General features: G+C 34.2%; 1 protein-coding gene across 2 annotated transcripts in view; it reads right to left on the bottom strand.

The window, feature by feature from the left end:
• The window catches only part of si:ch211-191a24.3 (tensin-3), a 95,983-nt gene that overhangs the window by 4,829 nt on the left and 75,352 nt on the right, over positions 1–15,802 (bottom strand). For both annotated transcript variants that reach the window (XM_056480726.1, XM_056480725.1), the window contains exons 17-22: positions 10,259–10,415; positions 8,505–8,863; positions 8,335–8,421; positions 6,581–6,712; positions 2,461–2,556; positions 1,695–1,772 (exon numbers count right to left, since the gene is read on the bottom strand). In XM_056480726.1, coding sequence (XP_056336701.1) covers positions 1,695–1,772; positions 2,461–2,556; positions 6,581–6,712; positions 8,335–8,421; positions 8,505–8,863; positions 10,259–10,415 — 909 coding nt within the window. The remainder of the gene's footprint in view (positions 1–1,694; positions 1,773–2,460; positions 2,557–6,580; positions 6,713–8,334; positions 8,422–8,504; positions 8,864–10,258; positions 10,416–15,802) is intronic.

Here is a 15,802-nt window from a genome sequence, read left to right as displayed (position 1 = left end):
TTTCGTGGACATTTTACAGAATCAAAATTAAGAACGGGCTGAGGATAGAGAGCTAGCATAATGTAAGTTAATGTTACAGGCAGCGAGCGCAGTTTCTCAGCGAATCACTGAACGGTGTTCAACTATAACATGACATCTGTTGATTAAATTACTTTTTTTAACTGTTTAAGTAACTCACAAACACCCGATAAGATCACCAGAGAACACAAACTAAATTAGACAGATTTATCCAGCATAGGTAGATAAAACAAAGAAAGGTTTTACTCTTATCCATTAATTAACTTTAAATAAACCAGAATAAGCTAAATATAATGTGGTAATTAAACAATCACCAATATAGAACAAACACACAGAATAGTATAAGGCTAAATGGTAATATAAATGTTTGCGGTAATAGTTTGTTAATTATAGTAATACAATATAATGTAACTAATAGTTTAATCAAGTAATATAACAAACAGATAATAACAAATAACATAACAAACATTTATATTACTAGTAACTAATCCCTTACTTTGTACAAATTTAAAGATAAGATAAAAATAATATATCTGAACATATCATCTCCTCTCCATACATCAATGAGGAGCTTAATTATTCAGCTTTCAGATGACATACAGGTCTGTTTCAGATGATTGCCCCTCATGTCTGCTTTTGTGGTCCAGGGTCACATATTTAACATATTTAATATTTATTTATTTTGATTCATAGTCTCATAAAAATGTTTAACGTTACAAACTTCTGGTAAGCACAAACCCTCAAATATTTAAATTGCCTTTTGCTGATATCTTCATTACATAATAGATCAATGGTTTATCTGACTTTAAAAGGTTTCTTAATCAACAGATGTCATGTTATGTTATAGTTAAACACTTTTCAGTGATTCACTGAGAAACTCTGCGCTCGCTGCCTGTAACGTTAACTTATAATATTTTATTTTGCCACACAATAGTGTTCTTTAAATGTCATATGATTACATTTGAGCCCCTGAAGTCCCTGAATGTTTTGACAATCTTCATGTTTCCTTTTGCAATCCGTTGATGCCAATATAGGATGAGAGAGTTCCCTGATTTAATCTAAAATATTTTAATTTGTGTTCTGAACATGAACGAATGTCTCAAGGGGTTGGAACGACATGAGGGTGAGTAATTAATAACAGAATTTTCATTTTGGGTGAACTAATCCTTTAATAAGTGATTGTTCAAAAACAAATCGGCAGATTTGCCATGAAAAGCACAAATGTTCTGCTTTGACATTGTTGAAACTATTTTCCCAGGCAAAATGACAAAATAGATATAATGAGCTTTAAATAACTATGATATAATTAACTATACCAATATCAAAAGAATATAAAACATAATTTAATTAATAAAAGGATATTTTGGTTTAAAGAACTTGAATTTTATGGTCAGAATAACAATGTCTTATTCATGCAGGGAATGCTTTTTGACTCTCAAGACATGTTTTTTTTAAGTGAATGACATACTCAATGTCAGCTTAGATATTGTTAAAACTACAATTATGATATTATCATAGATTATAAAAACCACACACCCTTAACTACTGTAGAAACAGCAAACACACACACGCACGCACGCACGCACGCACGCACGCACGCACGCACGCACGCACGCACGCACGCACGCACGCACGCACACACACACACACACACAGAGAGTGATATCAGTACATACCTCTGCTTGGAATGATGAGTCTGCAGGGTAAAGCCAAAGGTGTAATTGAATGCTGACACACCAATGCTGTCAGACTTCCTGTACATGCAGGAAATGCAATCGGTCTGTTAAATGTGTCAACAATATTTTTCAAACAACAGCAAAATATTATTGTTGGAATTTGACAAGTTTAAACGGTCTTTAAATGGTTTCTCATGTTCACTCATGTATATGATCAAAAATACAGAAAAAAAAAAAATAATCAACATTTCTATATAATTGTACAGTTCGAAACAAGTTAATTTTTTTTTTAATGTACTTGATAAAAAGGCTGAATTTCCAGGATCGTTACTTCAGTATCCAATATCACATGATCCATCAGAAATCATTAGAATGTGAGGATTTGCTAAATACATATTTTATCAATATAATCCCTGTTGAAAATATACTGTTGGGAAAGATGAATTTGAAAAAAGAAATTCCTTAAAAAAAATCAAGAGAACAGCATTTGTTTGAAATATAAAAGAAATTGAATTAAATGGTTGAAATTTTGTGTAAATAGAATAAGTGTTATCCTGAATGTCTTTTTAATTGCTTTTCATCAACTTAACACATCTTTGCTAAATAAAAGTATTAGTTATTAGTAAATATTTTCAGAAGGAAAACAAAAATGAGCATGATGTTCCTGATCACCGCCGCTAGAGGGCGATGTAGACCATTCAAATAAAGTGGATTTGACTTTCTTTCGTCCTCATTAACATTCATACAGACAATAACAGGCACCTACCAAAATAGGGTTCATTAGGACAGCCTTTTAACCGCACTCCTTTTGGTGTGCACTCGATCAGGAAATGCCTCACAAGCTCATTGGACAGATCGCCCACTGTGAACACAAAGGAAATGACTTTGTATGTAAAAATAACTTTTAATTATCAAAGCAATTGCCACATAAATAGATCGCAGAGATGGTGTCCAAATTTTAAACAACCACTTTGAATGAAATCTTTTGCAATTAAAAAACACTTTTTTACTTTTTGCTTCTATAGTTCTATAAAATGCATTAACATTTTCTTCAACTGTGCACAGACTTCCAAATAATCTCTACAAACAAGAGACTATAATAAAGTCAGCAAAATAACTTCATAGCTCAATACTGTAGTCTTTAATATTTATGTCATTTTTTTATTTCTCCTCTGGAATTTTTTTTAATTACTCGTTTTTATGTTGTTTTATGTTATGTTAATTGGTGAGCATTTTGCATTCTCTTTAGCTGTTACATCATATATTGCCACATAAAATCCTAAAATGCACATCACAAGCTTGTGCTTAAGCTGAGCCGATAATTTTTTTTATATCATGAGCATACTTTAAAAAACTACACTGTAAATAAATCAAAAGAATTGCTTGATGTTCAACAACAAAAATCTCATGTGATTTAGCTGAATTTACCAGTTCAAAATCCCAGTGCACAAAATCTTACACATTCTTTTTATTTATACTAAAATGCTTGAGCCAAACTCTCTGAGAGGAAGATGGCATGAAAGCATGAGTCTCAAAAATAACACATTTCCAAAATAACACTGGTAAATACACAAATACGATTCGTTAATTCAAAACAGTTCAAATATAATAAGAAATCCAATTTGTAAATTCTAAAGACAATTTCGTAAATTTAAAGAAAAATTCATAAATATGCAAATCCAATTCAGAAATTCAAAACATAATTATTTATATGTAAGGGTTCTTGGTAAAAAAACATACTGTCCCGTTGTCCTCGCATGGTTCGGTGCGCTCTGTGATCCGCGGTTCAGAATATGCATTATTAATATTGGTTTGTTAATAAAAACAACTGCAACAAAGCAGTTCGGCCTTTGTACGCTTCTGATTACCTTTCACATTAATTGCACGTGCGAAGATCTGTCCAATCACCTCCTAGTATGTAAATCTGTTGTTTATGTGAATTTCAGCATGGCAAGTGAAAGAGATACAGCGCAAATGTGCAGGGGAGGCCAAATCACAGCGCATTGCTGTCAGTGTTTCAACAGACACAGAAACATAACGAATACCTTTTTTTGTTGTTGTTGCAAAGATAGCCTAGATCAGTGTTCACTAACAACCAGATCGAGGTCCGTGTTCAGACCCAGAAGCATCCCATATGGACGCAGACATACAGCAGATCTGTTACTTCAGTTCCGCTTCTGCTGTGTGTTCTTCCGCACACAATCACTCGAACTATTTACTCTTTTTACCTGCTGTCTGCTAAGAACAGTTTTCTTCTCGACTAACTATTCCTGCTGAATTAAGAGAGAAGAGTCGAACACTCTCTCTTTGCTTATGTTTCATTCACTACGATGGTGCTGATAAGTGAAACAGAGCTCTCTGGAATCATAATAAAATCATAAAAAAATCATAAATAAAAATGCGTTGTTGCCTTTGTAATGCAAGCATAAATGTAAACAGAAGTAATCAATACTTTAAAATCTGCATAATTGGTTGAGACTGTAGAGTCAACATGTAAAATAGAAAAAGGGGAAATTTAAGCTTTTTCTCTTTATTTTCTTAAGCAATTTATTTGAACAATTTTGAAAATGCCCAACTTTTATTTAATTAATGCGAGAACATGCAAGTCTACAGTCATATGTGTGAAGCTGTTGCACTGTCAGGTGTTTGTTAACCAATAAATATGTTTATTGTTCTTTGACTTGTTCTGTAGACATTTTTTTAAGCGTAGCACAAACCATACCGTACCGAAACCCTAAAACCATGATACATACCGAACCGGTGCACCCCTAATATATATATATATATATATATATATATATATATATATATATATATATATATATATATATATATATATATATATATATATATATATATATATATATATATATATATATATATATATATATATATATATATATATATATATATATATATACAGAGCACACAATTTGTAAATTCAAAACACAAAAAAAAGGGGACACATTTATGAATTTTTCTTCTGAATTCACAAATTGTGTTTTGAAATTATGAAGTGGATTGTGTAAATGTGAATTGTGCAGTGCATGTATTAGTTTTATGTTTGCAAATGTATTATTTTTGAGACTGATTTGGCTCCATATTTATTTGCCTCTGCAATTATCATATTAAGTAGAAAAGAGAGCTACAGTGGTTTTCCTGGTTGCTGTAGCTTCTATTTTTGTTGATAATTTGAACACATTTCCAAGGATTTAAATCTCTTTCAAAAATTAGAGGAAAATGGTGCTTGATTTGCATAATCTACATGTGATGATCTAACGGTTTCATTTTTTGACTTGAATGAAAACACAGCTACTGATGCTTAAAATTAAACTGTTTTTGTTGCTGTGCCTTTTAATGATTTCTTCATACATGCAATGAAAATAAATTGTATGGCTGTGCTTTAATTTACTGTAACTATACTCTAAAAGCCTCTACCTAAACCTGTACCTCTCAGGTTCTGTATAGTGACTGTTCCAAGAAGAACCTTTAGCATCCGTAAACATTTCAATTGCACAAATAGTCCTGTGCAGTGGATTTTATATTTATATTGTATATTCATCAAAAAAAGGGGAACTGTTCTCTGAAAAGTTCTTTATGGAACTCTAAATATGTTTCTCTGCCCTACCATCTGTTAATAATAGTCCAGAAATTATCAGATGTCTTGTTACAGCGTATAAGCATTTTTTTTAAATCATAAATATGTTTCAGAAGACTTCCTACATTTTACCCCAATCATCAGTTCTTTTGGTGTTTAGGAACAATAGTTTGCATCCTACTTCCTTTTAAAACCCTCATCCTGGCAAAGTAGGCCAAGTTTCTGAACGCCAAACGGGCATATTTGATCTTAACAACAGACCAATAACAATATAAGTGTTTATGAAGTACAATGAACTCTTATCTCTAGAGATAATGAAAAAAGGAACTCCCATGACACAGAAAAAACTGATAAAGTAACAGCATAACCTGTGACACCTCATGAAGAGCTGTGAATCAGATGGAGACGGACAGTGTGTGTTGCATTTTTCTGTGTGTGTGTGTGTTGCATTTGTGTCCGTGTGTGCCTCCCTTCCTTCCTCTGATTAAGAGACATGCAATGTTTACGGAGGGGCTCTGGATATGAATGCTCCAGCTGTGCTCACACTCATTCAGCTGTTCCTCACACAATAGTGTTGGGATGTCCTGCTTTCCAAGGTCCTAATGTCTGTCACATATTTCACCATAGTTGCCCTGTACTGTACATCCAGGCCCTTTTCCTACCTGGTACCAACATAAAATTGCAATGTTTTGATCACACACATTTAAATATGAAGCTTGAGCCTCAGACTTTATGGATAATTCCTATTTACCGGTTTTACACTCACACGCAATGCTTAAACCAGGAAATGTAATTCAATATTTGTTTTTGTTTTGTTTTTTTTACACCAGGTACTTGTTAAATTTCATAAGTTTCATACAGTATATGGGCAGGTTATATGCAAGGATTTTTGACAATGGGCCAGGTGTAACCATTTCACCTTATTAATTCAACAGCCTGCCGTTCATTATGTTTTTATTCTATGATTATGACACCTTAAGACACTATTTAGATTTTGTGTTTCATGACATTTGGCAGTTTTATGTCTTCAAACTACTCCTGTGTATAGTGATATTTCAATAACATTTTGTTTTGATTGAAAGCTGGAGGATGTGAAATTACTGAAATCATTTGGCATAATGATATGGCACTGTACTGCCTGGAACTACTTCAGCTGTGCGTTAATCTAAAAATAACTGCACATTTTAGAATTAGTCAATCAGCATAAAAAAATCAACAGTTTGCCCAATGGGTGAGTCATCGTTCAGCGTGAGTTGTCTTTATAAATTCACATGCAGGATTTTCATACCTTTCCTGCTTGTCTGTAGAACAGAGGGAGGGGGCGTGGCCACCTTCATGGCCAATCCATACGCTCCTCTGAATGAATGACTGTCCCTGATGATGAAGGAGCCTGGCTCTTTATCCTTCAGAACGGAAATAGCTACGAGAAAAATAAAACAAACAGAACTGATGAATTAGGTTGTCACTTTATATACATACAAAAATTATGTCATGAACAGGGTTGCCAGGTCTGCATAATAAAAACCACTGCTGTTGCCCAATCACATTATGTTTATCGCTAAAGGCCAAATTTAGTTTGAAAAGTGGCTACATTCCATTGGAAATCTGCAGACTTGGCAACACTGGTAATGGAAGCTACTTAGAAATCCACATTAAGATAAATTTTTTTTACAAAACATACAGTGACAAGCAGCACTTGATTTTGTTTTACAAAAATTTTTTTTTTTTCATTTTTCAAAAACACTACATGATCTGCAATTTTGTTACAAAAGATATTATGTAATGCAGCACTGGAATGGGGGCAAGAAGTCAAAAGAACAATTTTTTAAGCTGCTTAACATGCAGTGAAAGAACCGTCTGACTAAACTGATTTTCTAAAAGTAATTTAGAAGGAATCTTAATTGCTTAATATGACAGCTGAGCCAATCAATGGCTGGCTAAAAAACTGCCAGTAAAAAATGAGCTGTGAGAGAAAGAAGTAACTTTCTGTACTCATATTGAATTCAAACAAACATTCAGTGGATGAATACAACTATAATATTCTATCATATTTTATATTATAGTCTATAATATTTTTGTCTAAAGAAAAGAAAAACTTTTATACAGCAAGAACACACAAACAGTAAAACATGACAGCGTAGACATTTACAGTGTTATAAAACATTTTTATTTCAAATAAATGCTGTTCTTGGCCTATTGTTGAAAACTTTGGGGTATGTATCTTTAAAAAAATACCTTTTCATGAACAAGGACACATCCAGTTACTCAAAATACTCAAAATATCCCCTCATGTCTCAACAATGATCTGCTCCTAAGATATGACTTATTCAAGCAGTTGTATGGTTACTAATGTGTGACTATCCAGTTTGTTGGATAATAAAATCTGCGTGAAACAGTTACTGAGACTTTATTACTCTATAATTTATATTTCAGTAGGTTGATGTACTTCCAACTGAAACAGAATATTGAGTAGGGGCAGAGCTTTCTTTCTGCACATCATTCCCTCATAGCAAACTAACAGTAATGGTTAAGAATATTGTGGCTGAAGCGGTCAAACTGATCTCAACAGAGAAGGACCAAACGTGGAAGCAAATGGTCAGACTTTGATTGAAGATTACCAAAACAAAGTTTTTTTAATTGATTAATTTGCATGGATTAATTCTTTACCTAAAGAATAACAATGTGCGCTAGCAAAATAAACACTGTAAATTTTAATTTCACATGGACTTTAAGATATGCCAGTCTGAATGAAAAGAGCTCAAACAATTGTAGAAAAACAATAGAAGTTGCTTTTCTACAATGTTCTGGTTCTGAGGCATGTTAATGTTGTTAGATGGTTACTGCTAGTGAGCTTTAAAATATGCAATTAGAGATATTTCAAAACTACTTGCCCCTTTGATTCTAAAGTAGTTAACATAGAAAAAGCTCTTTTGTTTCATATTTTGTAATCTATATCTTTGACACTATTTTTCATCAAATTTACACAGCCTGGTCATCACATAACCGGTTAAATCAAGTCTACTGAGCATGTAATATTGTTACCTTGCTCCCTCGAAATATCCGGCTTGTACCAGAACTTTGAAGTATCCTGAACAAACTTCACATTTTCAGGTTTACTGGCCATGAAATCTGCAAACCAGAACAATATCAAGATTATATGCCATAGTGAACCCAGTAGTGCAAGTGCGCTTGTAGACAAACACTTAGCTAACCTGGACTTGGTGTGGATCTGGAAGGTGAGGTGTTGTGACTGGCGTAGGAAGTGCTGACGGCACTCCTGCTGAGCGGGAAACTCAACATGGTCTCTGATCCGTCAGTCCCGCGTCTCTTCAGGGGCAGAAGTGGAGGCTGAGCCACATCTAGACCCAGAGCCTCCAGACCCTCCACGGCCTCCAGCAGGCTGCTCTCTAGGCTCCCCATGTCCAGAGTGGAGGACAGGCTGCGAGGGGCTCCGCGAGGGGAACTGTGGGAGTTCGGGGCTGAGAGGGTGAGCGGCGGGGAGGGCTGAGGTGTGTAGTGACTTAACGGGGTACTGGATCCACCCTCTAACCAGGAATGAGCTGGAGTGGGGCTGTACAAACAAGAGAAAACAGCACAGGGTTATTCAATATATCCTGCTCATACACAAACACACACCCGGCCAGTGTGTTTACACTTTGTTAAATATAGACAAGATACACAATAGACCACACATGCTGCCCTGTTGTTAATGAAATGAAGGAATTTACATGGCTGTTAAAAATGTAGTAAGAACATTGTGGTTGAAACTGGGGATGGTACACAAATGAGATTATAAAACTGATGAGATTATAGAAGCACATGGAGAAGGGAATAGAAACATACTATTTTAATAAATTAATGATTTACAAAAATAAACGCAAAACCATAATGTAAGCCATAAAGCAATGTGACCAAACAAAGAATGAACCTAAAAAGACAGACTGATTAACTGAATGACAGACAGGAGGAACTGATAATGAGCTAAATGATGACAGGAAAGAGAACAAAGAAAAAATAAACAGAACTAAAAATAATTTCTTCCTTTTAATCTGTCTGTCTGGCTGTCTCTGTTTATAATAGTAAGTTTTTAACAATAAAGCTATATTGTTAATAAAGTATGTATATGTACTGTATATATATATATATATATATATATATATATATACAAACACATATATATACACAGTTAAAGTAAGAATTAAAGTCAGAATTATTAGCCCTCTTGAATTATTAGCCTCCCTGTTTAATTAAAAAGTTTTATTTCTGTTTAACGGAGGGAAGATTTTTTCAACACATTTCTAAACATAATAGTTTTGATAACTCATCTCTAATAATTGATTTATTTTATCTTTGCCATGATGACAGTAAATAATATTTTACTAGATATTTTAAAGACACTTCTATACAGCTTAGTGACATTTAAAGGCTTAACTAGGTTATTGTAATTAGGCAAGTTATTGTAAAACGATGGTTTGTTCTGTAGACAATTGAAATATATATATATATATATATATATATATATATATATATATATATATATATATATATATATATATATATATAGATAGATAGATAGCTTAAAGGGGCTAATAATTTTGATCTTAAAATGGCTTTTAAAAAAATTAAAACTGCTTTTATTCCAGGCAAAATAAAACAAATAAGACTTTCTCCATAAGAAAAAAATATTATCAGACAAACTGAAAAATTCCTTGCTCTGTTAAACATCATTTAGGAAATATAAAAAAAAAATATATAAAAAAAAAGGGTGGGGGCTAATAATTCTGACTTCAACTGTATATATTTGCTGTTAAAGGTTCCAAGATGAACTGTAAGTTAATATTTCACAATCTAATAGTGAAATGAACGAAAACAATTTAATATCCAATTTTCCAGTAAACCAATAATCAAGACTGCATCTTCTCTGGATCCCAATCGGCTGTTATTGTTACTGACTGACAGATGCTACCTGTCCGCATTGACCAATGGGCTGGGGGTAGAAATCGAGTGCATTGACCCAAACATCCTCTGGCAGGAGGCAGGACTTCCTGTGACATCAGAATGGAAGATCTCTCCGTCAGATGACATAGATGTGTGTGTCATGCTGTCTGTGAACCCTCTCGACTCTGCAAGAGAACACACAAAAAGAGATTTAAAGAGTTGAACACAGACACAGCCCCACACACACACACACACACACACACGTTGGACCAATTTCTTCTGAAAGATTCCATTCAGTATGAGCAATGGCTTGTTGAACGCCCCCAAAATATTTGAAGACCTGTGCTGTGCAACCTGCTACCAACAGCCAAATCCAGGTAATAAATCAAGTGGTATTATAGGATCAGGCGTTGTATGGGAGTTGGGCTTGTGGCTTTGGCTGTAGCCCATACACACGCATTCTTCAGATTGCACACATAACAAACCACAGGGGAGAGACTGCAGGAATTTCTCTCTGTTTGTCTCCTGCTCCCTCCCTTTCTGTCTGCTAGCTGATGAATTTAATCTCATCAATTTTGTGGCGTATCCTCTTCGACCCTTTGAAAACATACCTGCTATTATTATATACACACAAAAAAAACAAAAATAGCTTCAAGGAGCAATTAGAAGCATATAATGAAGAGGAAAATAATGATGGTGCATAATGAGATGAATTAGGAGTATTTAGTGTTGATGACTTTCATCTATGTGCGTTTTCATCCTGTACATTTATATTACTTTAAAAAATGTCATTTTCAATGTAAATAATTTTATCATAATAGAAAATATGCCGCCCCAAGGCTTATCTGGCGCAGCTTCCAAACATGCGACGTGTGGTTACATTTTTCGAGAGGTGTGCGGGTAAGCGACCGTGCGAAGGCTGCACCGGGCCATACAGCCTTATAAATCAGCCTTAACAGATTGGGGTCACATGACTCCACACGTGGTAGGGAAAGTAACTGAAAAAAATTACTTGGAAAATTAGGTCAATTATAGGGTTCTGAAATTTCGATTACTTTTCAATTAATCACCCAGGCCTACAAAACAGTGTTTTCTAAATGATTTAATTGTAATAATTCTAGTACATATAAGAATTTTAAATACAACAAAGTCTAAAGAGGTTATTATTTATAAATAAAAAAAAATCTAATCAAATCAATGAATCCTGAACAGACTTACTTTTCTAGATTTTTTTTTCAATAAGTATTTCCAAGAAGTTTGTCCAGAGGAAAAATGGTTGTGCCCAACTGAGCCTGGTTTCTCTCAAGGTTTTTTTTTACTTCACTTTCGTCAATTGGTAAAGTTTTTTTTCCTTGCCACTGGCTTGCTCGATTTGGGACTTGTGGAGCTTGCTCTTGCTCTTCAGTCTTTGGACTTTCAGCTGTGAAAATTAAACCACACTGAACGGAACTAAACTGAACTTCAACTCTGAAAACTGGACTGAAACAGTTTCAATTTATTTGAACTTCTAATTTTGTTAAGCGCCTTTGACACAATCTACATTGTAAAAGTGCTATAGAAATAAACATGAATTGAATTGAAAAAATGAAAGCATGTTTCTGCTATCACAGAAAAAAAGATAAGAATAACATTTTTAAAAAGTCTATATTGAAGTTATGTCTAAAAGTGCATGAAATTGTTGTTTCTGCATGTTTTACTTGGCTATAAACTTGGTTTTCAGAAAAATAAAATATTCTTACAGGACTTACATAACAGCGATCTTATATTTGATATTTAGGTCCATGAAAACGTAAATACATCTTCAAAATGTAGATCTATTGGATCAAAAGTCTATTAAATGAAAATAACCAAAACTCATTAGTCCTTATAAAAAAAACTTATGGTCCTCGAGGTTAATTTGTTCTCATGAGAAAATGGACTCGTGTGCGATATTTAAAAGCCTTCAATTTCAACAAGGAAGCTATCTAGGCTGATGTTTTGAGTAACGCAATCTTAACTAATAGTCTTTAAGTAACCATCCATTCCATAATTACTGCTCCACTCCCTGTGAATGTGTCTTCCTTTACTAATCAAACATGCACTGGAGCATCTTTTTCAGCTCTGACCACACATTTAACCCAAATCATAACATCTGATGGGTCGTCAAGGGGACGCTGTCTTTGAAAATATAACCAAGAGTACAGAAAAACATAAACAAACACACAAACAACATCTGCAGGCAGAAGAGTCGAAAATGCTCTCAAAAATAGATGCTGTGACCCACCCTAAAAACCCTGGAACTCATTCCCAAGACACAGGAATCCCAAAATTGCTTCCCAGAGATTCATCTGGTCTGCCTTTTGGCTGATCAAAACAGTAGCACAGCTGGTGACCGGTGCATGTTGAGATCAGGATGCCGGTGGTCAACACGGGACTCTGTTTTACTGGTGTCCCACCAGGCATCTAAACTAGCCTGACCAGCAAGGCTTCCTTTTCAATCAACTTGACCTAAAAGACACATGCTGGGCCATCACTCTGGTTAACTTTTACTACTGAAGAGAGCAGCCACTGTCTACCATTTTGGCCCTGTTTACAATCTAGCATAAAAGGGACAGTTCACCCCAAAAGAGAAAATTGTTTAATCATTTACTCATTCTCCGCTTTGGGTTTCTTTAGGTTGAACACAAAAAGTAGATAATATGTTGGAAAAATCAGCCATTGATTTCCATTGCATTTTTTGTTCTTACTATAGATGTTAATGGCTGTATCCAACATTCTTCAAAATATCTAGTTTTGTGTTTAAAAAGAACATTGGGGAAATTTGAAAACATAAAAATTAAGGACAATTTTATTTTGGGTCAACTATGTTGGTCAATTAGTTTGTGAAGATGAGGAAGAGACATTCTTCGTTACATCTAGTGTGTTATTTTGTCACTTCTATCCACTTTTGACCACTTTCTTAATTTCTCTGAGAGAAAAGCCTATGGTGGACAGCTTAATGAATGGCCTTTTTCTTATATTTCAATTTAATATTGCAAAATGTGTTCATCCAATTAGATTATGGCGACAAAAGAGAGAGACAGCAGCTGCATTTGACCATATAAGCATGTAAAATATGAAAGCAATTTACACTAATACACTAATTACACCCACATTGTCCACTTGTAATCAGACTGACAAAAAAATGCATCTTAAGATCCGTCTCAAAACTAGCACAAACCAGACTTGTCTTGCATGGAAGTACATTTAGCTGAAAGAAAATGGATTCAAATGGAGAAAAAAGGCATCCAAAGATGATTCTCCTAAAAACATCACGAACAGATGTCAGGGTCACATGAGGATTGCACCATCTAATGAGCCAAGAGGTCAATGATCTGCTGAACTACCCTTTAAAGAGAAAGTAAGATCTGGATGACCCTTCCAGACAGAAGAAACAGGTTTGAAGATCTAACAGCCATTTATGGAGGCGCAGGGTAGTTTAAAAATCAGTTCTGTTTTAAAAATTATATTCTCCATTTTTTCCAGAATATGTTATAACTGTAATAATTATAATGTTAATAATGTACTCCTCTTATCTAATTTTAGTATGGTTTTAAGGCTGATTATGAAATATTTAGGGAAAGCATTTAATATTATGTAACTAAGTAGGTACACAATACTACCTTATGTTTAAAATAAAATTGCTAAAACTTTGACTAAATCATAGCATCTAATTAAAAATAATGAAAGGATAGCTTACCCAAAAATGTAAATTTACTGACTATTTATTCACCCTTAATTATAAAGAAAGTAGAAAAACCTGTAACCATTGACTTCCATAGTATTTGTTTTCCCTACTATAGAAGTCTTCTTTCAACAGAACAAAACTCAATCGTTTGGAAACCCTAGAATTTACTTATTTATGAACTCTTAAGAAAAGTCACACAAAGCCCAAAATGTTAATGAATAATAATTTAATTTTTGTGTAGATTTTTATTTACACATATTGCTCAGGAAACAAAAACATCAAATACGCCTGATGATAAACCTAATTGGTTCAAGTGACTATACTTGAATGCTGTGAATTTAGGTCTCTGACCAATGTTTATATGTGAATAAAAGCCAAAATTAAATAGGTTCAGCATATAAACTGAACATGTCTCTTCAGTAGAGTTGGATTAAACTGTTTCTTTTTTTGGCCTCTTTATGAATACTTTAGCCGCTTCAAGGGTCTAAGTGGACAGACTTCCATGGAAAATGAAATCTCTAATATTTAAAGTAAATCTATCTTTATTTGCTTTTAACACATGAAGAAAAATCCTATGGGTTTGAAAAAATATATAAAAGTGACTAAATGATGGCAGAACTCCAACAAAAAAAACAATACAATATCAGTCACACTAACACTGAAATATATTCATATTATAAATAGACAAATGCATTTGTTTCAACTGTTCAACATTAAAGGAACACTACATTTGTTTTGTAAATGGGCTCATTTTACAAGTCCTCTGGAGGTAAACAATTGAGTTTTACCATTTTTTATCCATTCAGCCTACCTCCAAGTCTGGCAGGAGCAAGTTTAGCTTAGCATAAATCATTGAATGGAATTAGACCATTAGCATCTTGCTCAAATTTTTTTTTTAAGTTTGCCAGCAAAGTAGTTTGATTATTACACCAGAAAACATTGCTCCTAGCTATATTGGTCTAAAATATGGCCTACTTTTCATTTTCCACTGGTCCTATTGCATGATCTAACTACCGATGTACTACTATTTTTATTTATTTTATTTTGAGCAAGATGCTAATTCAATGATTTATGCTAAGCTAGGCTAAAAAGTGCTTCCAACAGACCCGGAGATTGGCTGAATAAATGCAATAATGACAAAAACTCAACTGTTTAACTCTAGGGGATGTTAAATGAGCACAAATTTACAAAAAAAGTGTAATGTTCCTTTAAATACAGTCATGCTGAAAGCATAAGCCTTATCAAAACTACCATATCATAACCTACAGAGACTGGAATTTGGCTGGCAAATGAAAGAGAAGGACGATAAAAGTGTGTGTAAGAGTGTGTTTGTGGTGTTTCAAGATTAAATCACTCACATGCCAGCGAGACAAAGGACGACTTCAGTTTTTACGGACTTAACAAACTGACCATTGAAAGCAGGAATGCGCGTACACACACTCACACACACACACACACACACACACACACACACACACACACACACAGCTGTTGTGATCAAAGCTACAAAGCTGAGCTGCATAGAGAATGTGTGGAAAATAAAGAGGAGAATTAAATAGTTTCCAGTCAAAGGCATTAGTCCAGCACTATGATACATGGGCTAAAATATGTCTGGAGTGAGATTTAGCTCTAGCTTGAGTTGTATTTCTGACACTTGGGCTCCCTCTCAGACTTCAGCTGCATGATTCCTTGGCTGAAATCAAGATCCGGTCTAGTTATCTGACAAAACTGACCACAAATTACACTTATCATTGCGTAGGTTTTCAGCACACTAAAATAGCTACTACGTGTTAGTCTGTTTGTGATCACTCTATGTCATATGCATGAAATCTATCAAGCAGCAGATGAACTGAAAAATGTGGGGAA

Source organism: Danio aesculapii, chromosome 20, assembly GCF_903798145.1.
Source record: "Danio aesculapii chromosome 20, fDanAes4.1, whole genome shotgun sequence".
Classification (NCBI taxonomy): Eukaryota; Metazoa; Chordata; class Actinopteri; order Cypriniformes; family Danionidae; genus Danio; species Danio aesculapii.
This window is presented reverse-complemented; position numbering and strand designations above follow the sequence as displayed.